General features: G+C 44.3%; 1 protein-coding gene across 6 annotated transcripts in view; it reads right to left on the bottom strand.

Annotated features, from left to right (window-relative positions):
- Positions 1 to 2,585: 2,585 nt before the first annotated feature.
- The window catches only part of foxp1b (forkhead box P1b), a 98,671-nt gene continuing 77,349 nt past the window's right edge, over positions 2,586 to 23,907 (bottom strand). For 5 of the 6 annotated variants that reach the window (XM_078283566.1, XM_078283564.1, XM_071922959.2 and 2 more), the window contains 10 exons: positions 20,103 to 20,210; positions 15,462 to 15,549; positions 14,032 to 14,115; positions 9,445 to 9,649; positions 9,107 to 9,183; positions 8,313 to 8,414; positions 6,898 to 7,019; positions 5,997 to 6,066; positions 5,614 to 5,780; positions 2,586 to 2,845 (listed from right to left, as the gene is read on the bottom strand). In XM_078283566.1, coding sequence (XP_078139692.1) covers positions 2,701 to 2,845; positions 5,614 to 5,780; positions 5,997 to 6,066; positions 6,898 to 7,019; positions 8,313 to 8,414; positions 9,107 to 9,183; positions 9,445 to 9,649; positions 14,032 to 14,115; positions 15,462 to 15,549; positions 20,103 to 20,210 — 1,168 coding nt within the window. In that variant the 3' untranslated portion in view covers positions 2,586 to 2,700. The remainder of the gene's footprint in view (positions 2,846 to 5,613; positions 5,781 to 5,996; positions 6,067 to 6,897; positions 7,020 to 8,312; positions 8,415 to 9,106; positions 9,184 to 9,444; positions 9,650 to 14,031; positions 14,116 to 15,461; positions 15,550 to 20,102; positions 20,211 to 23,907) is intronic. The other variant, XM_078283565.1, reaches the window with a different exon arrangement.

Genomic DNA, 23,907 nt, shown 5'->3' on the forward strand with positions numbered 1-23,907 from the left:
TTAGTTGACAGGAGTGTTTTTTAATATAAAAAGTAATACGTTGACAGAAACTAAAACACAATCATAAAGTCTCGCCAATCTTGACAAAGAACAGCGGAGTCCCGTCGAGATGCTAGAAACCCCTAAAAAGTGGCATACAATCATTTGAAAGGATACAAATTAAAAAGGAATAAAAGAAGAGAAACAAAACATTGAATCATTGTGTGGTCCAGTTGAAGTATAGAATCCATTTCACATTGTTCTCTGCAAAGCTTTTCCGCTTACCGGTATATTATCCTCATCAACTTTATCTACATACCATTTATGTTGCACAGAAATCTGCTCCTGACCAACAGCTTCCTTTTCCACTCATTGGCCCAAAGACAAAGTTTCCCTAATTTGGTCATAATGTAGTCGGACTCTCTGCGCCTCCCCATTCAGTTTTGGTCACTGCGAAAGTTACTGCAGCTGTCCTGTTCAAGACACTCCTTTGGTTTTATAAAGTGAATGAAACACCAGTCTGAGGAGCTTTTTTCCCTCTGTTCAATCTGCCGTGGGCTCGACACAGCTGAGACTATTCCCGCTCCCCGTAAAGATCCGTTCACATCCAATGGGAGAGAATGGAGGAGAGATATTTGGCCTTATCTGCTATTGCATGGAACAGAGAACATTGTTTGACTTTGTAGTTTATCTTTGGTAGTCACAGAACAAGATATCAGACACATCAACAACTAAAAATGCCAAATAAAACATAGAAATAATAATAATAGTAATAAATTAAAAGAGAACAAATCAAAGTGGTTGATTGCAGTCTTAAAAATAATGGTCTTTTTTATGAATGTATTCAGTTTGACTGTCTACCAAACCTGGAATTGGCCTATTTTGTTGTAGCCTCACAAAACCACAGTCCCTGTGTGGATTCCACCTGGTTCAACGTTGGACTTACATTACAACTATTGGCTTTTTGGGTGACACTGAACCTTGCTATATCCACATTCCCTCAATGGCATATAAGTGTTTGGGCCCTTATAATGGCTGTCAAATGTTGGAATGTGCAATGTTTAGGTCTTATTGCAAGTCTTGGGATTTTCCCTAGATGAAGGAAATGAATATTTCATCTCATGTGTAATTATTATCACTCACTAAAACTTAAAACCTAGTCATGCATGTGGTACAAATAAAACTATAGGGAATGCACGTTTATCTTCAAGCATTGCCTCGATGAATGAAATTACAGCGTGGAAAAACTAGACACATTTGATTAACAATGACAGTTGTGTTCAGGAATCACAATTAGTTGGTCTAAATCATTATCTCTGCAGTGCACACCTGACATTTTCATTTTCCTTTGAGAAAAGAAAAAAAAAAAAACGGAGCTTGTAAGTGATCAGAAATTTTGTTGCGGCTCAACATGCTCCGCCGCGAAGGGGCTGTTTTAAAGAATAATTTCATAAGGATAAATCATAACCTGCATGATTTCTCTGTCATTCATTCGCATCTTAAATTAAACTTCATTGATGCGTGGAGAGAGCCTTCATTATGAGTAGTGCATTGCCGATGGACTTCATGAGCAGGAGGGAAGGGGGGGGGTGGAGGGTGGGGGGGTGCGGGGGGTGGGGGGATGGGGTTGGGGGGCGGGCTACATGTCAGGGAGGTGGCTTTCTGAAGATTGTGGAATAAATGACAGAAAAATACTACTTGGTATTTGACATTCTGCTTCATGTGTATGTATAAAAAAAGAAAAAAAAAAGTCATGGAACAACATGAAAGGAAATCATAAACATTCATCATCAAGTGCTGACCACACAGAATCTCCACAGCATGGGCATGAGGTCTGATCAGTTTAAAGAAATTAAAAAACAAAAACAAAAGCAACGTCAACAACAGCCATGAATGATGAAAAAGACACATACATCGATATTTTAGAACCTCTCACCCCCCCCCTCCCGAAGAATACACCCAAAAAAAAACAAAAAAAAAAAACACAACATCCCTCCCACCCTTAGATGGAAGCAAACCAATGAAAAGTGTTGAAGGCAGTGACAATGAACAGAAGTCCGCGCTCGCTCTCCCCTCGCACACACGGTGTAAATTAAACGTCAGTCATTTCTCTCTCTCTCTCTCGAGTTTGCGGGGCAGATGTGTGTGTGTGTGTGTGAGAGCGACAGAGAGAGAGAGAGAGCGAGAGAGAGAGAGAGAGAGGGGGGAAGAGAGACACAACCCCTCCGCAGTCCGTGCTCAGTGTTGGGTTGAGTGGGCTGCATGCAGTCCGTCCCGGCTGCACAGTTGAAGGTCCCCGCCCGTTCCGGCCTCCGAAAATCTCCCGCGCCGACCGGGAACACCCCGTACCAAACAAGTCCGTCCGACCCACGTCGAGTAGAAATCAAGTTCACTTTTTTTTTTTTTAAGTTTCACTTAAATCAAAAGTAGAAAGAAATCAAAAGGAAAAAAAAAATATCCCCCGAGCGGGACGTATTTTTTTTTTTGTGTGTGTGTGTGTGTGTGTGTGTTTTCACTATGTATTGTAATGGCACTAAAAGTCAATTGGAGACATTTGAGAGCTGTCATCAGCGGCGGAGACTGCAGTTCAGCGTTCGTATCTGCGGAGCGCTCCCGTCTCCCAGATGACCGAGACTGCCTCTGCCTCTGAGGCCGAGGGGGGGGGGGGGGGGTGGGGTGGAGGGGGGCGAGGGGGGGCTGGGGTGGGGGGTGGACTAAGCCTTACAGCATGTCGTCGTGGCCCTGGTCGTCGTCATAATCTCTGTGGTGATCGAAATCCGGACTGTGATTGGCAGTCGTCACCAGGGAGAGCGGCCCTTCGTGGTCCTCGGGGTCCAGTGGTTCCTCCTTAACGCTGATGTGATGCCTGGAAGGAGAAGAAGAGCGTAAAAATGGAGCGACGCCCCAGTTCCGCTATCCTTAACTTCTTCAATCCCTTTTTTTTTTTTAACCTTTCACACAGATGCACACGCGCGCACAAAAAAAAAAAGAGATACTGATTCTGTTTATAAAGGAAGAAAAGGGGGAACAAAAACAAATGTCTGGCTTCAATGAAACTCTGAGTGGGGGCCTCACTGGTACTGATGATAATTTCAGCTTTCTTTTGAGGTATTCCAATCCCGGGAAAGCTGCAGGCTTTTTATTTTCATGGCAACCGACAACAGGGTATTCACTTAGAATTGATAAATGAGGAAGATTAACAACGTGAGACGAGGAGAGGAGAGAATGGACTCTGCGGAGCGAGTGGGCTGCCGTTGTCAGCCTCCTGGTGGCGGAGGATCAGCGGCGCGCTGTGTGTTCCCCTTCCTGCTCGTTAACATGCACAACCTGCGAGGCGGGTCTCCAGAGGACGACCCCGAGCCGGCTTCTATCATTAATCAACTTCAAGCAAACACAGCGACCAGACACCGCCATACATGCTTTAAACTCCAGAATTAATGCATATTTTCAACCAAGTGTCAATAAGGGAAGAAAAGCGCTGGCAGGAAAGGCGCGCGAGGAGAGCAGCGGCGGCGCACTCGGCACAACATTGTGATAAGAAACAGAGCCCTTATGAGAATAATAACGCTGTCACTTGTAAACAAGGCAAAAACATGAACCCCCCCCCCAGCCCGCAGCCTGGGCAAAAGAGGCACTAAAGAGATGAGATCTGCCAAATTTCTCATTACAGAAACAGAGCAGGAATAAAGCACAGGGGGAGAGGAGGCCTGGCTGTGGCAGAAAGGAGGGGGAAAAAAAAAAAAAAAAAAACATTATGAGCAGCTGCAGGAGACTTGCCGCTCTAACCTGCGGTGCCAGCCTGCTATAGTGGAGGTAGAGCGATGTCAAGGCGAGGCGCTGGGCTCATTTACTACAACAACAAGGGACAACTGGCACATTCTTCATCACCCTAGCCTGCATTTGATTTATTCACGCCAGGATGTCTTGTGTGATTTGCGACTATTGTGATGGAGATGCTCCTATGCTAATGAGCTGACATATTTTGGTGTAAATTATAAAAAGGGGAAAAAGTAAAGTCAGCTTTTCTATCATTTCGAGATCAAAGTAACTCCACAAGTCCCGTTGCCTCGGGTCTCACTCCCTGGCTGCAGGGCAGACATGAAATTGTTATTATTATGCTATTGAACTGCATGCTAATTCTACACTCTGCTTGTAATTAGCCTTCTCTGGATACCTGATTCTGGTCTGGCTGTTAAAGAGAACTGCTCTGCTTTCCTCACAGTGTTAAAAAGCTGGGTTCTGTCAACCAGCAGCGTACTGGGCCATGTGGAAAACACATGTTGTTACAGAGTTAGCGGCAGTGGATGAACTTGAACGTGGAACTGTCTGAGCTACAGCATAATAGGTTTGAATGGGAAGAGAGTGATGTTTTTCTACCTGGTATTTTATGGGTTATTCCTAGAGCAAAGGGAGTATGAGGACACTTCCAGTAAGTGATGGAATATATAGTAAGTGCTACATAACATTTAATGCTCTCACGGTCTCGGTAGGCATGAAACACTGGGTGTGTTCTGCTAAAGAGAATAAAGACATTCTTTAAAAGCAAAAGAAAATAGACTTAACGCATTTTGTACTTGCATAAAGCTTATGCACATAATTGTGGAAAAGAGAGAGTTTGGGCTCTATCAGCCTAAAGATAGAGGCAGAGGGGCAGAGGGAGAAGCAGGCTGCCCTTAGGCCAGCACACCCATCCTGTCTCTGCCTTTCCTGTTCCACAGCCATGCTCAGAGCTATGTTCACAGTGATTAGGGATGGCACTTTCCTCCATTTGGCCAGGAGCTCATTACTGCACCTTTTTTTGTTTTCAGGCAGAATTTCCCTCTAGCTCAGACATTTCAGGAGGCCATCCCCGAGCCTACCCTCGCTGTACATCGGTGGTCTGCCCCCACATCTGGAAACGATGCAGCGCGCGCCGTATTATTTTAGGCTTCAAACAACTTAGCAGACACTCCTATACAACAAGTGAACGGGGAGCTGCGGTTTCCAGGCCGACCGCAACTTTCCTACATGAGAATCTTGGATCATGTCTTCCAGACTAATTATGCTTTTGTGTTGTTTTTCTTTCAGCGGCTCAGAGGGGTTTTCGAATGTGTTGCGGCTCATGTTTCAGTGTGTCGAAGACAGCAGCTCTGTCACTTTGCGTTCTGGCATTTTGTAAATATTTTAACAAATTGGAGCGGTGATTATGGCGGGACTCGGCAGACGGCAGGACACATTTTTGAACTGCAATAAAGGAGAGTTTATAAACTTGCTGTTAAAATAACAGAGGGGCTCCGGTCTGTTCTTCCCGGCCGGCCTGGCGATGGAAGCTTCGAAAAGGTGGAGTTTCCTTTTCTACAGGGAGGCTGGCCACAGCTCTGGCCGTGACCCCACACACAACCACTCCAATATCATCTCTCTTCGCTTTATTTATTGTCCTCTTTGGCATTGTTTCTTTTTCATCTAATGCCATGTTTAGGGTAATTTTTAGTGCATTTTGGGTGGGCATTGAAATTAGTTTTTTTTCCCCCACATCTAAATCTACTATATTTGGAGTGTGGTTGTGCCAACGGTGTATGCAGCTGAAACTCTAACTTTCTTCCCCCTTCTTAGACAGACAGCGGTGGAGATAGAAAGCCTGTGTGTGCCACTCACATAGCTGGCAAGGGCGAGCGTCCCGGGCTGCTGTCACTGCCGTTGCTGTTTCCATGGTCCATCGCTCCATTCATCTCCTCACGGATGGCGTTGGCCAGGGAGTTGAGGGTGGGACTTCCAATGGAAGCAGTAGTGTATAGAGGTATGTTGTTTTCTGCCATTGAAGCCTGAAAAGCAAAGCGCAAAGCATTAAATGCGAAACGGAAGAGAGCTGTCAGCACTTTCTCAGTCGCCCATCACACTGTACATATACCCGCACATCCCCAAAAAGCAAAGACTAGGTGACTGGGCGTACGAGGTGGAGACAAACTTATGTTTATTATTTCCTGCCTTTCTTCTGGAGTGCAGAGAAAGGTGGCTGAAGGCGGAGCGGTGTTTTTTACCTGGAAGGCAGCAGAGAGGGCCGGACCATAGCCCAAGCTGGTCTGAATGTTCTTCACTAAGGCTGGACTTCTGCAGACACAGAAATTACATTACAACCACAGACTCATATCTCACCTAGCATGCATCCCTACTGTATAGTATCACATTGCATACAAAAGAAATCAATGCACTTAACTTTATATAACAACTAAATACATTTACTGGTGTAGTAATGTGGATATTAAGGCTATAGCTCTAAGACGTTCAGTGACATGACAATACCACACAACCATCTGAACACTTTGCAATTCACAGGAAGGAAGAACAGGTTGATGGAAGCAGATCTTGTGAAAGCATGATGGATGAGGGGCTAAACACAAAGGCATGATGGGAACACTGAGGCAGAGCATGCAGGTGGGGCTTGGCCGTGGCAGGGCAGGCGGAAGTGCTTACTGTACGAGCAGCTCGTCGTATTTCCGAGGGCGGCCTCGCTGTATGTGGCAGCCGCGCTTAAACTCCCCATCATCAACAGTCCAAAAGGACCCAAACTCATCCTCTACTCTCACAAAGCACTTATGCAGGGAAAGGTTGGTGCGAATGGCACCCTGGGAAAGCGAACCGGCGGGGGGGACAGCCAGATGCAGATGCAGTGATCGACAGGACAGAGGACGCACACACAGACAGACACAGGAACAAGGAAGGGAGGGAGAGGGTGAGGATCAACATGAAAATAAGCATAAGCCATTGTGGGTTACGGGGCATCACCAAAGGGCTTCTGAAAGCATGGAGGGAAGGCGCGCCAAAGCAAGCAGGGACTTTGGACGTTATGGCACACAGACAATGAGATGGAGCAGCAGCAGCCTCTTCCCATCAGTCAACAGTGAGACAGACGCCAGCCGGGGCTCAACAGGCCGGACCTACCCACTGATCTTTTGAGGCCGTCTCTTTTGGAACTCTATTTCGTCGACTGTCCACACAGCCCCTTTTACGTTTTCTACTCGCACAAAACACTTGTGAAGACTAAGATTATGCCGGACTGCATTCTGCAGTAGGTGCAAAAACAAGGAGAGAAAAAAACAAGGTTGCTATCAGTACAGTAAAAATATCATTTTGAAAAAATTTCATTTCAGAGCAGAAATATTTAGACAGGCACATGATTGAACCTGGATGTTACAATAATAAGATCAGGAATCTATTGGCAGTAAATGGTGCTAAAGTATCAAATGACTAAAACAATGCATAAATATTTCCTGGTTTCCATGGCAATACATTCTCATTTCAGTAACATCCCTTTGCTTATCAGACACAGAGCAGCAATTTATGATCAATCAATACAAATGAACAAAGATCTGGAAAACTAATGTTTAGACTGAAACAATTATTGGTCATTTTGGCGTGTCACTTTCAGTTACAAGAGAAGGGTTATTAAAAAAGACAGCTGTATTCTGCTTTAACTTTTGGTTTGTTTAGTCATACTTTTATAGTATGCAGTTAACACTTTGTAAATCCACTGATCACTGAGGCATGAGTAGACCTGTATATATCATCCCTTTGTTATGCCAGGAGCTATACTGAGTGCATGTGGATATAGTAAGTGTGTGTGTGTGTGTGTGTGTAGGGATGTGGGATCCTGTGTTTATAACTCCAATGCGCCCCTATGGAAGGGCTGTCAGTAAGTGTGAGAGCTGACGGAGGACCAGTGAACAGTGAGAGGGTGGTATGTGTGTGTGTGTGTGTGTGTGGTGTGTGTGTGTGTGTGTGTGTGTGTGTGTGGGGGGGGGTCTCCCAGCTGCATGTGGCAGATCAGCTAAAGCTTATGAGGGCAGCCTTCAATGCTTCATCACTGTCTATCTCATTTAATCTCTCACTTTCCCTCTCTGTAGTCTGGGTTTTTTTTGTGTTTGCTTTTAGTGTGTGTGTGTGTGTGTATGTGTGTGTGAGCGTCTGTGGTCTAGTGGAAAAGAAAGTCTTCCTTGTTCTGAAGTGTGTGTGAGGGGCTCAGCCAGGAGTCACTGGCAAAGCACTGCTATGTTAAACCCATGCCACCCACCACCAAAACATCCCCACACATTACGGGGGGATTGTTTTTTCTTTTTTTTTTTTTTTTTTACAAGAATGCACATTTTCCTCTCATTGGTTTTGCTGTGAGGTTCAAATGTTTGTGTAAAGGGCGGTTCGATTTGGACAGAATAAGTGGTGTATTGTTATGAATTGGGTAAAGGTTCATTTATAAAGTTGATATGCCTGGCTATCATTTAATTCCCCCAACATCAACACAGCGTCTCCTTCCCCCTCGGTATTGGTTTAAAGAAGTCAGGAAAGAAGGGCGATATTACCTTCCACGTCGCTGCGTTGCGCCTAAAATATGCAAACATTCGTGTGAACCAGTTGTAGATTTCATTTAGTGTTAGCTGCTTTTCTGGAGATTCGAGGATCGCCTGGATGAGGAACAGTGACAGAAACAAACATTTACAATTTTGCTCCCTTCAAAAAAATGATCAATAATTCACAGGAGGCACCTAGGTTTGTGTGTGCGCTCTGGAGAAAAACGCAGACAACAGGAAAGCAACTGTCCGTGTGATGTGTACTCCTCGCTCTGTTTATGGAAGCCTCCTCCGTTTCTCATTCCAATCGGCAGATTTGAATATATTTTCTTTTGTGGGTGTAAATGAAGGGCAAGCGAAAACATTTCTCAGGCAGATTACAGGGCAGCAATTATGGCTGGCTCAGATTAATTCCTGAGATCCCAGATTACTGCGGCCCAGCGATAATTGACTGGCCATCTTAAAACAGGTTCATCCCTACTGTTGTGTGAAATGAATTTCATAATAATCATAGCCACTGAAATGCTTAATCAAAAGCAATTGTTATATGTGGCCGTTTTTTGAATCCCGTGCGCATTCTTGCACTCATTTGCAGATGGTTAATCTGCTCCTGCGCGTCTAAATTGTATTTGAAATTTAACAAGGAACGGGAGGAGAAAAAAGTGGAACAGAAGTAGTTTGTGTCCACGCTGAATATTTATCTGCTATATTTCCTATTAAGCCGAGACAGAGTGGAGCAGAATAAGGGCCCGATTCCTTAAGTGACAGATTAAATGCGTTGTGAGCGGCACAAGTAGAGTCCTTACCTGTCTTATTAACGAGGCGTACGTGAACGGTGGTCTAACTTCGGCATTCATGTAAAACTCTTTGTTCTGAACGATATCTGTACACAGGGAACAAATACAAAGATTAAATACCTGTGTCAACATGGAATTAAATGATCAGGTGTCAACAGTCAAGCTCCTGTCAGCAGCCGCGGTGGCTGATAACACAATTACAGCGTGATTACGTGGTTGTGTGTGTATATTATGGTTTGTGGTGTGTATGCGTGTCAGTTAATGAGCAAGGCTGGGTGAGCGTGGAGTTTACTGTGTTTGCGTGTGCACGTGAGTGAGTGCGTGCGTGTGCGTGCATCGTGCAGTACCTGGAGAAATGGGCATGTTGTACTTGTCTGAGTAGCGCCGTCGCATGGGGCCCACGCTGTGCAGGCTGTTGGCTGTGATGACGGAGTGGGTCTGGGACAGGGGCGTGAGGGGGGCCGTGGGCGTGGTGGGGGTCTGGGGCAGGCTCAGAGGAGGAGAGGCCTCGGGGGCCGACTTGGACAAGGTGACGCTGGACACCAGGTTGAGCTGGGGGAGAGGAAACCAGACCGACACCAAACAAACAGAGAAACACAGACAGACAGGAGCTCGGTTAGTCCGCTAATTACCCCTGTGTCTCAGACGGCTCATTGACTATGCATATCACAGCTCTAATTGCGGGCAGCCCCTGAGATGATCCGTGAACGTTCGCTAAATGTTTGGAAAACAACCCGCGAGCCCCGCTCCTCCGCTCTCCACCTCCTCCATTCTCTCTCTGCCTCGTCGGGCCAGTTCCCCGGTTCTCCGTTTCACCGCCTTTGTTTAATCTTTTGTCCCTCACACCCCGTTTTGGACAACACGCCCCCACCTCATCCTCCCTCTGTGGCTGGGCGGCGTGGCAGCCAGTGAGGGTGGAGTGTGGAGCGGAAGATGGGCGGCCCGAACGGCTCTGACAAATGACAGTGTGATTCTCACCTACCGCTGAGCAGCCCCGCTAATAAGGCAGCCAGAGGAAGCAGCCAATCTGGGCTAATTACAAGCTGGAATTGTATTGTGAGGACTCTAATTAGGAGCTGCTTATGGAGGTGATCTGATGATTAACTACTGTATCTGACTGACCTCCATCATCAGGGCCACGACGGCCGCCGTAAAGATGGCCCCACGGTATTTTTCGTGGAGAGCCTTGTGGAGAGAGGGGCTGGCTTTTCCACTGAGGGGGCTGCGTGTGCGGATGGGTGGGGCGGGCGAGGGGGAAGGAGGGATTTTAGTAATAATGGCTACAAGGTAAACTAATTACGGCAAGTGCTCCAAAGGTATAGCATGGCTTCCAGCAGCTGTGGCGGCTCCAAACCCAGTGCCAAGCCTCCATACTGGAGCAGCAGTCAAGTGGAAAATTCTAGCCTGACCCCATGCTCCAGCTATTAATTGGCAGGAAAACTAATGACACATATACATATTCCCACAAAATTGTTCTAATTGCTAATTTGCCGAAGGAGGCCAGTTTCCAAATTAAACATGACTTCAGACTGTGAGGAAAAGAAAGAGGAAAAAATACAGAGAGAGAGAGAGAGAGAGAGAGAGAGAGAGAGGGGGAGAGAGAGAGAGAGAGAGACCGTGGGCAGGACACATCTCATCTTTGACAATCGTTTGTTGATTGCGTTGAGGATATCAGATGTCTAATTTTTGCAGATAATGGCGTGGAGGTGACGGAAGGTCTGAGGCCAGACAGGTGAGAGTGAACAGACAGTGTTTAACATCTGACTCTCCACAACCACACTGATCCTCCTCAGCCGCCAAATTACCAACCACCTCATTAACACTCATTACCCCGCCATCCCCACCCCCGAACACACACACACACACACACACACACACACACACAGAGTCAGCTTGACAGGAACGTATATAATAAAGAAATCTCTTTTTTTTTTTAAACTAAAGGTTATAGCAGATCAGTTTTTTTTTATTTTTACAATTATTAATTAGCATTTTTCCAGCTAAAATTAGGGTCATTTATTTCATGATTCTCCCATTTTAACGGACATGTGTCTAGCTACTTGCAATGTCTATTTACTGTACGTTTCAGAGGTTGAACTACGCCTTTTGGCAGAGTCTACCCAAATAATTTGGATTACTGCTGGGATGCACAAATGTGTACTGCGTCCTCACCAGCAGCAGGAGAAGGAGTGTTATTCTAAATCAAGAACCAAATAAATCACACTTGGGTTTGTGTGTTTCTGACACAATGCTATCAAAAGAATGGGGCCGCGGTGTTGACTTCTCTTCCTGTGGATTAGCAGGCTTTGTTTCATGTTTCATCCATATTCCCTGGCCATAAACACAGAGAGGCTTCAACAATAGGCCAGACAGGCTGGTAATAGCCTCGCCTTTGTTTGCCTCACCATTTGGGCTCACTCCAGTGCCTAGACAAAATGAGACTTCAGACAGAAATTAATTAAATGGTAATTGGTGATCTAATTATACTGGCTTTGACTCGGCAAGCTGCTAAAGAAAATAAACAAAAAGTCCCTCCTTAATTATGTATGGCGTAAAAGGTCAGATTTCTGACAAGAATGCTTAGTGACACCGAGTGCAGACACCCACCCACACACACAGAGGCAAACACAAACACACACACACACACACACACACACACACACAGAGGAACACACACTGTTAATGTGCCGCATTCTGTTTTGATCTACCCCCGCCCCCATCCGGCTCAAAAGAATAAATTGAATCCCATTCATTCGACATTGTGCATGCACAGTATCAGTTTGTTTGTCTTTAATTATGACTAACTGTAAACCAGCAAATTCATCTGAGCTAGTCTGCTGTGGCAGTTGGCTGCTTATACATTCCTTTATTATATGCAATAGCACAGAACAGCAGAAAAACATAACTGGCAATTACTGAGAGAACAAAGTTGTTTCTTGTGACTGTCTGTTTTGTGTTGTTTTTTTTCTCCTACCAATAGCCAACCCAGAGAACAGCCTCATTCTGCTCCTGCTCAGAGGAGGTTTTGGAGTGGCCACCTCTGATGCTGCAATCTCAGTAAAGCCTCGGCGGGGCCACGGGCCCTGACCTGTGTAAGTCCACCACTCACCCAGCCAAAGCAAGACATATTTATCATAGCATTTCATAGCGGCTCACAGCATGCACCGCGGCGCTGGAGAATGGGAGTCTATTTATTTGAATAAAAATCCCTGCTCGCCCCCTTGAGAGTGTTAACGCTGAGCTCTGACACAGCCATTCTCACAGGCCCCGGGGAGAGAGGAGAGGTAGGGAACTCAAGATGCTATCTGCCGCCCCAACCACTTTTCATATACAAATGTCCCTGTGTCAGGGCCCTCGTTCTGCACTCTAATCTGCACAATCAGCGTGTGTGACAGAGGCACAGCTCCAACAGACAGCCTATTGTCATTCGACATCTCCAGGCGCTTTATGTTGACTGGCTGCGCTGTGTGGAGCGCACATACAGCCCCTGCACGTCAATAGCCACCTCTCTGACTGTAAATAAATGATCCAGGCTGAACAATGTGCTGGGAGAAAGAGGGCTTCTGCATGTATATTGTGCATTTGTGTGTGTGTGATTCCAAATTCACCCCCCGCAGTAAAATGATATTTGCACATTTGGCTGTCCGAATGAACTGTCACACTGACTGAAATATGGTAGTGGGGCCCCTTCTTAAACATGACAAAATAGCGCAGATACTTAAATGCCATATGTTAAGCCCTTACCCCTATAGGATAAGGATTAAGCAACATGCTTTATGGCATGACATATATTAAGAGTGATAAGCATGATCCTTGGAATGTGGCGAGGAGATAATAAATTGATCTGCTGTTACATTTACTCAAAATTCAGTTGTCCCGCAGCAGATTTTAGTGAATCACCGGAATACCACATGCACTCAAGATAAATACTTTATGCTCAAGATTTCAAATTGAAAATGACCTTTGTTCTTTCTCTGCCAAGTTAAAATGTACCGTCAGAAACCCCGGTGTTGTCTTTGATAAATTTAAATATGCAAGTTAAAAATGCCACGAAACATAGGCAAAATTAAGTTTTTGTATGAATGCCCGACCTGAGGAAAGTTATCCCTTCACCTGAGTTTAGCTTCTATACAGAACTGATTTTAATGGAATGGCTGAGTGTAGCTCCTGACTATCTCATTGACCTTCTAACCCTATATGAGCACAGACTGAGATCCTCTCAGCCATCCCAAAAATCTATATTAAAATCAAAATGGCAATCAATCTTCCGCTACTAGAGCCCCAATATTTTGGAATGACCTGCTTGACAAGATCAAGTTAGCAATATCAGTATCTTCCTTTAAATCGCTTCTTAAAATATGACACTTTTACAGACTTGCTTTTATTTAATTGTTTCTATTCTGCTAATTGTGTCCCATAGCTGTAAATAGCACTTTTTCTTTTTTCACGCTTCATTGTTATATTTATATTCATTAGCATTAATTCCTAGTTTGTTTTTCAATAAATATACTTTTTATTTTCCTGCCTGTGAAGCACTTTGTAACTTTGCTTTGAAAAGCGCCAAAAAAATAACAAAAAAACAAAAAAAACTCTATTATTTATTGTTATTATTATTGCTATTTTTTTTCCCTGTGGTTTCTCATTTTTCTGTCTGCCCAAACAGGCACCAGTTCACTGAGGCTGCCATGGGGGCTGTTACAGAGTGTGCATCCAGTTCATCACAGAAACCAAATTGAATCTCGGATGTCAGCAGATGTGGTCCAAACAATATTTACAGCCTCCCTCAAGAGAACAGCTGTTTTTGTTTAGCAGATAAATAAGGAGATGGAGGAATGGATTAATGAATACATGTGTGCCAATTAAGACAAACAAAAGGACGAGGGGGGGGGGTGGGGGTTGGGGAGAGAGAGACGTATGACAGGGTTGCTGCTCACCGGCTGTGGGGTGGCTTTGGGCTCCGTGGACTTGACATGGAGGTGCGTCATCATCGCTTGCAGACGCTCTTTGTCTTTCGCTAGCTGTAATGAGGAAGGAGAAGGCATTAAATTTTTCATGGAAAAAAAAAAAATCCATTTCTATATATTGCACACATCCCTTTGCATAGAAGGCATAGTTTATTTTTAATGTGTTTCAGCAAATCTGTTTTTGCTCTGTGGGCCATCTAATGTGGTCCAAATTGTCCGATTGTCAGCTGCTTCACACAATCTAACAGTTAGCGTCTCCAATTCAAGGTTAAACTACACTGCGTCTCATTGCCAATAACAACCCCAAGCCCTCTCTACCTGTCTAAAACTCGGTGCTGTCTTAGCTGCCAGCTTATATTATGGTGATAGGCTGCATGCAGAGGAAGTGTGTGTCTGATAAACCTTCGCTCCTTCCCTCTGGATGATGCACAGCCGGAGCGGAAATAACAGGGCGTCGGTGTGGTGTAATGTTTAAGCAACTGAACTCATAACCCTCATTGTTGAAGGTTAACATTCTGTAAACCAGGATTGTTTTGTAATCATAATCAATCTGACATTATTTGGGTATTATGTGGCTAATATGTGTACTGTAAGTGGATATTGCATAAAATCTGTAATACGTTAAAGGTGCTCTCCGCTAGATCTGCTTAGCAACTGTGGCGGCCACTAATAAATAAAAATACCACTTAATGGAATGGTTTGTTTCATTTCACCCTTTCATACTAATAAAGAAGCGCAACCTTATTTCAACATAGGGGGTCATGCTCACCCTTCAACCCACCCCCCCCCCCCCAAATACACACACACACACACACACTTCACTGGCCATTACAAACCCCCACTAATGGATTGACACTGAACCATGTCTTTTTCCATAAGTGCATACTTAATGTACATATGCATATTTTTTTTTCTCCCTCACAGAAAAGCGCATGAAAGACCACTCAGAGAGGACACTGCATTAAAACCAGTGATTATCCACATCCCAGTTTTCTGCAGTGGGCTAGGGGAACTTTTCCGTTCAATGAACCCCTTCGACATTGAGCGCGCCCATCCACGCTGTGCTGCCGAGGCATTTCACCAAGTGTTTTATTGTTGGTGCCAAACAGTTAAAAGTCATAAATAACTTTAAAACCCAGTAAAATTCAAAATGTAATTATCTTCTCTACTTAGCCCCGGGCCCTTCATATATCTTTGCCTGGCTGTCATGCATACATAACACATTTTTAATGACTGGTTACTCGCAAATGTACAAAATAATTTCATTCTACCGCCCCCCCTCCACGAGTGACCCCATGGCTGATATCAGATGGACAGGGAGGGGTGCGGCAGACACTGAGGAAGTGTCAGGAGGAGACGACACACAAATATTTGGGCCAAAACAAACGTTGAGACAATACCTGCAGCTCCAGCTGTTGTACGACCTGCATTTGCACCCGACACTGGGCCGTGCTCCTGTCATCCAGGGCGTGCTCATTGTTAAGATGCCTGGAAAACAAAAAACACACAAAAAGCTGATGTCAGCTTGGCGTTCGCATTCTGCAGCCTCTCAGATGTCACAGAAAACTCTTGTGAGCTTAATGACGCGATCTGGTAATTATTTTATTTAGAGTTTTAAGAGCAAAACAACTGCGCGCTGTAAGAGAATGTATCATAATATTTGGGTAAATAGTATGCAGAGCTTAAATAAAAGCAGCAAAAATATTACAAGGATTAGTAATATATTATCTTCAGAGCCTGTGGAGAAATACTTCTTTTAACAGGGAAGAATGACATTCATATTTCATGATGGTCATGTCTGCTCCAACTTGAGTTCATAGATAAGAGGAATGATTGAAGAATTTCAGGTTGGATTCCTTGGGTAAATTATGCACCAGCGCCCTAATACCATGTCCTCTCAGTGCACCTTGCTTTTTTGCATGGTCGATTTGCCTTATTTTGGTGTTTTTTTCCTGTTAATTATGTCATCAAGATTAAGAGAACTCAAATGAAGCCAGAACGAAAGGCGGAGGACAACAGCAAGAGGAGATGGAATCTGTCACAAACTTGAATTATGGATATAATTATGCGTGATTATTTTATACGGCGAAGATGTTCTCTTTTCCTGTACGTTTATAACTAATCTAAATAAGTAGCTCGCCGGGCAGCAGACAGGGTTTTTTTCCGTGATTTATATAAAATGGTGGAGATAAGGTTCACGAGTGAAGGAAATATGATTGGAGGAATTTTATCAGCCTCCGCATGAATTACTGTTTGAAAATGCTTATGCAGGGGCATTTCATTAATCATTTAATCATAATCCGAGCAGGATGTTTGAACTGATTTCACAAATACCCTTTCATTTCACTACTTCATTATGCTCGCTAATGGATCCAATATATTATATATATCATAAATTATATCACATCTTCGGTGACCATGTAGGTCACTGTCACTAGGCATGCCTCTGTGTGCACACAGTGGCGCCGGCAGATGGAAGAATGGTGCGCGACGTGCCTGCCTTCTCAAATGCACTTTTTCTGTCATTTACTGCAAATCAACAGTAGCCAGAGTCAACCCGGGCCGGCACGGTGGCAGCGCTGGCAATATGATGGCCCAATAAATCTGAGGCCATTGCGTTATGTACAGACAACACATTTGTGCATTAAAAACCACCCATACACCCGGAAAACAGACACATGTGAGGGGATGCAAAATTGATAGTGCTCCGCTCGAAATGTGAAGGTTTCTGTTCAGCTGGGTATTTTCAACCTTGAGGTGGATGATTTAAATCTTTATGGGAAATGTGGTCTTTCCCCCCCCCCGCAGGTCCGCCTATTGTGTTTTGATAATACATTTTTCAAAATGCCTGTGATATACATTCAGCACTTGAAGTTAATTATTTTGGCAAAAAAAAAAAAAAAAAAAAAAAAAGGAATTAAAAAGGCATATTTAAAGAAAGCGTGGGCAATAACCCCTTGCTGAAATCAATTCCGTCTACTCTAGGCTGTCCATTTGCTTGAATCAAATAAATGCCCATTTAATTAAGTAGGTTGGAGAATGAAACTGGTAAACATTTCAGGACATCTTACTAAATTTCAAAGAAGAAAATAATAGGTAAAGACGTTTCAACTTCAATTTAACTGGCACAGACTGCATTTTCAATGAAGGGTGGCCTACGTGAGGAGCTTTGGAATTTCTCTGTTCATAGGAGCCATGTGCCCTGCTTCTTTTCATCCTTTGTTACATTCCACTTTATTTCTTCTAATGACATGGAGAGTCACAGTGCATAATTAATAGGAAATGAAATATTCAAATGGCCCTAATGCAGCCTTGAGAGGAGCGTCTGGACACGGGAGCAGGGGATATGGGGAATTGACATCGAGAGAGACTATGAACGTTGGCATGTGTCACTTTCTGGACTTCAAATGAAGCCGCTTTTAAAAGCTCTCTGGCAGGATGACAGTCCCTAATGTAAATTGCCACAATAAAACAAGTTAAACAGACATTCCTTAAACAGTCAGCTTTTTACATATCAGTTAGAGTGCCTTGTGTTTTTTTTTCTTTTTCTTTACAGTTTTTAATTATATAGACTGGACCAAGAGCTTAACACTGTCCCTATGGAAGATTTATCTTGCTCACTGTTGGCTGGAATTGTTCTCATTTTAAATTGCACACAGATGTCTATTCTGTATTAACTAAGCTTAAAAATGCATTATACATTTCTGATGCATATTTCCAATTATTTTTGACAGTAAAAAAAAATCATGGATTTGATTTACTTCTATTTTTTTTTAAGAATTTCAGTTTTTTTGAACATACATGCATTCATTTCTAACAGGAGTTCATTGTTTTTGTTTTGTTTTGTTGCTTGTTTGTGTTCTTTCCCAAGTGCCTGTATGGTTTCTAACAGTAAAATGGTGTATACCTCACAACACTATTTCTTCAGCATTCACTGGATATTGAATTCACTGGATAGCTGACTTTTTGTGGCTCCAGCAGCCGGAGCGTGCAGCACTAGAGGGCACTGCAGTGTTTCACTGGCTCTGACCTCTGACTGGACACTGAAGAGAAGGGTCTTGACCCTCATAAAAACACCAGGCTCTGCTATGAGCCGAACCCCACCCCGCTCCGCGCTGAATGGAAAACAGGGATAGGGATTTGGTGCTTTGTATTTATCAAGATAGTGCATGTAGGTATGTAATGTTTTCTTTAAAAGATAGAATAAATATGCGCACGGTTTAAAACAACATTTCAGTCCCGTGTTAGTTGTTACTGTTGGCATGTGGAGCTGAAATCTGGTTGACGTTAGAGTCCTCCTCACCTTTCTCTCTCTCTCTCTCTGGTACACAGTACACTGTGTTCTGCTGACTGCACACACACACACACACACACACACACTCACACATTTCTCTTCACCTTTATTTTCCAACATTTCTACCTTAGGAGACTTTTCTAAAAAAATAATTATAATGCCTGATTTATTCTTTGTTTTTATTTGTGATTCTTTTTGGAGGCCCGGAGTATCAGTCGCTGGGTTTCATGTGGAAGTGCTTAAGGGTTTGAGAGTTAACACCTTGGTGAGCTGCTCGCACTCTTGCCCGCTGTTAAACAAAGGCAGCTTTGTGGAGACTCTCCCCAAATGTTTTCTTAACATGTTCCAAGCAGTTTAGGCAGGCAACTAAAGTAAACAAGATGTTGCCATGATAAAAACACTTGTAAAAACATAGCAGAGTGCACTTAGAGACTTTTTAAGGCAGAGCTTTACCGGGCGCACAGAATTTAATTCCCCTCTCTTCTATAAACAAAGGGTGAGGCAATGTCAGAATACAATAAATAGTGATGGATTGAAGGGGGCACTCCCAAAGCTGAAATGTGTTTGTGTGCGTGCTTTTCAGTTGGGGAAAGGAGTGTGGTGGGATGGGGGGTCTGTTTGCTAATATTTAATAAGAGGTTGAATAACTTGGTGAAAATCAATTCTTAACCATAAAAAATGCAAAACTGTACCTATCCTATTTTCTTGTCTCGCCCAGAAATTGAAGGTTACACGATTTTTCAAAAATAAACTGCTCTCAAAGTGGATTTCTGTATTGGATCAAAAGAGGATTCAAAATGTTGACGAAGAGAGTCAAAACTTTCAGCTGAGTGTGCGGCAGTCCTGCGCAACACCTATCTCTCCCGTGTCTGTGAGGAAACTCTGTGTTCGCTGAGTGCTTGTTTTAGGATAATGGAATTGTGTCATATCTTGTTTAAAGTGCGACTAATCCGGGGTGACAGTGAGCCATTGATCTGCTGCCACAACGCAGATGTTTTCATCCTCTCCGTAACCATGGCGCTGTTATGTGTTGGATTACCTAGAGCGCACTGCACACAGGGTTGATTAGTAAACCAGGGGTCTGGCTCAGACAGGGAATCATAGAGCAAAACAAAGGCCTGGATCAGGCTGGACAGGGTCAACCTGGTTGCACACAGTTCAGAATCACAGGAAGATGCTACACAGCAAGTGATGCTGACTTGGTTAGTTCTCAGAAGCCTACACAGTTACATTTCCGCTTTAGTATGCAAAACATGGAGCTGGTGTGTGGCTCTACAATCAAACGAGGGACACTGGAAACAAAAAAGAAGTGAAAGAGAGGAGGCATGAGAAAGGAGGGTGAAAGACAAACAGACCACTGAGAGAAAGACAGAAAGAGCTGAGCGAGGCAGGCAAAGGCACACACACCAATCCCCCTGTCCAGTGACAAGGGCAAACATGCGGAGCGCCCTAAGTGTGGGCTGCCACAGATAAACATCCTCCCGTTGTTTGTTTGGGAAAAACGGCTCCCGTCACCATGGGAACAGCACTTATCACAGGAATTAGAGGCCCCTGCCGTTCTCAGAAGGAGACCCCACCTCAGCACCCTCGTCAGGAGAGGGCCAGCCCGGCACCCACACTCAGGAATAACAACCAGCTGCACCTGTAGTGCCTCTAAGACGCCGGGGGGGTACAATAGGTGTAATCGACCCGAGATGAGGACACACAAACACTGATAGAAGCGGAGCTCCGACTCCTTTCCACTTACTTGAGGAATGACTGGAAGTCGTCAAACACTGCCTCACATCCAGGCCACTTGCAAACCCCGTGGCCGTAGAGAGGGTGACTGTGGTGAGAAGGCTCTTCTAGCGTGGATCTGAAACACAGAGAGAGACAGGGACAGAGACACTAATTAATAAATACTAATTTACATTTACAAAATAGCAGATCACAAGTTCTATGGAACACAGACATTTCACTCTGACCTCTCACAGGCCTCTAGCCACATGACATGACTAGGGGTCGAGGATGATGGTGGCTGGCGTTAAGCTGGTGCCTGTACATTGGCTCATACCTCCCACTGTGAACCATATGATGTCTCGACATGAAAACGTTGATTTGAAGTTGATCTCTGAACTTTGGGCGGCGTGGGATCAGCGTAACTGTGATCTCTGCTTGCTCTACTCTTAGAAGAGGAGACTCTTGTCGTGGCAGCCCTTGTGTGAGCAGAACCAAATCAATATGTAATTATTTAGTACCACTGAGCCATGTTGCAATTCACTTTGATCAAGACTGCTAGGGGGCACCCTCGGTCGCTGCTTTTCCCGCTCTGCCTGCAGCATCGTGTCCCAGAACCCACCTGGAGAAGTCGGTACCACAGTATGAAACCCCCAAATGCATCAGCCACCTTCACACCGTGCGCAAACTGTAAACATCCCCGCCTGGTAGCAATTTATCTACTGACCAATCCACATCGCCAGGGGCTGACACGCATACATCTATGGGGAGCGTATGGCTCCTCACAATCAGTCTAAATAGCGGGGAACGTCCCTGAAAAACAAACTTCACAACATCTTCCATATGGCGAGAGGCGTGGAACCGGAGAAAACCACAACCGGCGCTGAGCGAGAGGGGCCTGTGTGGAGGCAGTGTCTGCTAAGAGAGCGAGACAGGCAGCCATATGGACACAGGCACTATACAAGACACACAACTTTCAGCTACAAGAGCCTGGGGGACTGGCCTATATCGCTACCACCTGTGCTTCTGGTGGCTCTTGAGCACATCACTGCTGCTCCTCCTCCAGTCTGAGCCCCGCTTATGTAATGGGCCCTTCTCCAGGAGCTTGAAGACGGGCCGGACAGGGAGAGATTCATTATACCCCAAACCCTGTTGTGTTGCCATTAGGGAATCACTCCAACCACTACGGTCTCATTCATATGGATATTCAATAAGGGGCAATATCTACTACTCCTTAAGGAGACTCCTTGGACAGGGGGGAAAAAAAACAAAACAAAAAAATAATAATAGTTCTTGCATTGTTAAGCCAATCGAGTGCATCCATCTGCCATGAATTAAAATTACGGTAAAAAAAAAAAACTGAATTAGGGAAAAAAAAGGAATTAATCTAATCGTGGCGTGCCAATTTTGCAGGATTAAATAGGCTGATGTTCAGATTAAAATCTCATTTGTATCAATGTTAGTAAAGCTGTACCTCAAGTAGGAAATTTTAAGGGTCGTCACAGGTTTCCTTGTGTTATAATTACTTGCTTAAGAGTTCACATTGTTCATAACATGTGATAATTGCATTGCAATTAGGAAGCAGTCAAGCATTCATGAATGTGGTTAGCAGTTTTTTTTTCCTCTTTCAAAAGTCAGAATTTTTTTTTAATTCAATTATGAATTATGCATTCACATTAAGACCTCTGTTTTGATACAGCTAATAAATAGATGGCAGAAGACCTATTATAATGAGTTTTTAACAAGGAAATGTGTGGACTGCTGAAGGTAGCGCTGGTTTTTAATTTAAAGAGATCCTTTTTTAATTCTTTCCGAGCAGGCTTGTTGGTTAATTCTGTATTAATAAGATATTGAAATGTGGAGTGCGCTGGGACTCAGTGAGCACAAAGCACTGTGAAGGGCTGGCGGCAGAAGAGCCCTTTTAAACGGTGGATGGCTAAACAGTAGTAAATGACAGAATTTACACCAAATGAGCTACATTAGTGTAATAGGAGAAGAGCATAGGATTCATGGGGTTTTCTCCCGTTTGTGAACTCATTCAGCACTAGGAAAAAAAAAAAAAAAAGAGAAAAAAAGAAAAAGAAAAACAGCTCTGCAGTTCCCCGCGTTGCGTTAAATTTGACTCGCACCCACGACAGGTCTGTCAGGATGTTATTATTGTCAGGCAGCCCTGGGGGAAGAACACTCTAATGATCTTGTAACAGCAATGAGGAAAACCGTGTCACCAGCTTCCTTTGGAGAAGAAGGAACATTAAAGTGCCTCTAGACCCGGACAGAAAGTGTCTACACCTTCCAGGTGTTGCACTATGTTTATCTGTACACAGAAAGGAGGAACTGCAGACAAAGAGGGTTTCGACAGCTGGCAGCCAGTTGTATTCTAGTTCACTTCTTTTGATGAGATGCTTTGGGTCATAAACAAGTCATGATCTATGGCTCGGCGTGCTGATGGGCTGAATCTATCAGGAAGAGAGGGAAGATTGATGTCCACGATGCTAGGTCAGAGTCTGGCCATAGTGTGTGAATCCAGTCACAACACTCTCCCTCACTGTAGGTATTGATGTCGGTCTATTCCCCTGCGGCCCCCCTTTACCTCTCCGGGCCTCTACTCCATCCTTTCCTTCCCTCTTGCTCTTCTCTCTGCCACTCAACGGTTTACCCTAAATGATTTAATTATCATTTTCCTGGTGTAAGACAAATGAAAGGCGAGAGAGATGGGAGTGTTGTGCCAAATCTGATTATTTATCTCCTTAACAGATTGCTGCGTTACAGTCCCTGAGCTGTGGTTACTGATGGTTGCTGGGAAGTAAAGTGGGCCAAGCGCTTTGTGAGGACGCTCCGCGCTACAAGGCTGATGCGGCGCTGTATTGGGAATTGATGTCAGATACAGATCGGAAACATTTCATTTAAATAAGCAAATCATTGAATAAGGACGACCTGGCTCTCCATGCGTCCCTGAGCCTGGGCTGGGGAACCACACTGACTGACTGACTGACTGACTGACTGACTGACTGACTGACTGACTGACTGACTGACTGACTGACTGACTGACTGACTGACTGACTGACTGACTGACTGACTGACTGACTGACTGACTGACTGACTGACTGACTGACTGACTGACTGACTGACTGACTGACTGACTGACTGAGGCCCTGGTCGTATCAGGCTTGTTGTTCAGACAAACAGAAATCCCAGCCTGCCCTGCCAAAGTGTTCTTTGAGACAGCTAAAAGCAGGAACACGTGCCTCGTCTTCGGTGTGTCAAGCCGGCAGTGATTGAATTTCTCCTCCTTCCTTAAGACGGAAGTGCAAAGCCGGCGAGTGATGCCTGTGGATGCACTTAAGGTTTTAGTTGCAGGCGTCGCTGTGCCTGGGCAGATTTTATATGACACATGAAACTAACTACATGGTACTTAGGGCCTGCTGTAAACCAATCTGAAGCCAGTCGGGAAAACAGGCCCATCAGCAGAGAGGCTTGTTTCTGTTGCATGACAAAAGGACTTGCAAAACCGCATCAATTAAAAGTTCATTAAGTTCAGCACTGGGAGGATGAGTGGATGCTCTCTATTTACGCCCAGGCCGGCCCAGCCCATTATCTTCAACCTGATTATTCAAATCCCTGGATTATAATACAGACGTTTTCTCAGAGCCTTGCGTGGAATAATCACGCTTAATAATATTTCATTTTTCTTCCCATGGATTCTGATTAGAGTTGAGTCTGCATCATCAAAAGAGGAATAATGCTCTTGATAGTTTTGCGATTTAAGTGTGCCAAAATTAACACAAGAAAGGATTATTGGTTGTGTGAATCTAAATTAGCATCATCCAGTGTTTAAT

The sequence above is a fragment of the Centroberyx gerrardi genome, chromosome 5, assembly GCF_048128805.1.
Source record: "Centroberyx gerrardi isolate f3 chromosome 5, fCenGer3.hap1.cur.20231027, whole genome shotgun sequence".
NCBI lineage: Eukaryota > Metazoa > Chordata > Actinopteri > Beryciformes > Berycidae > Centroberyx > Centroberyx gerrardi.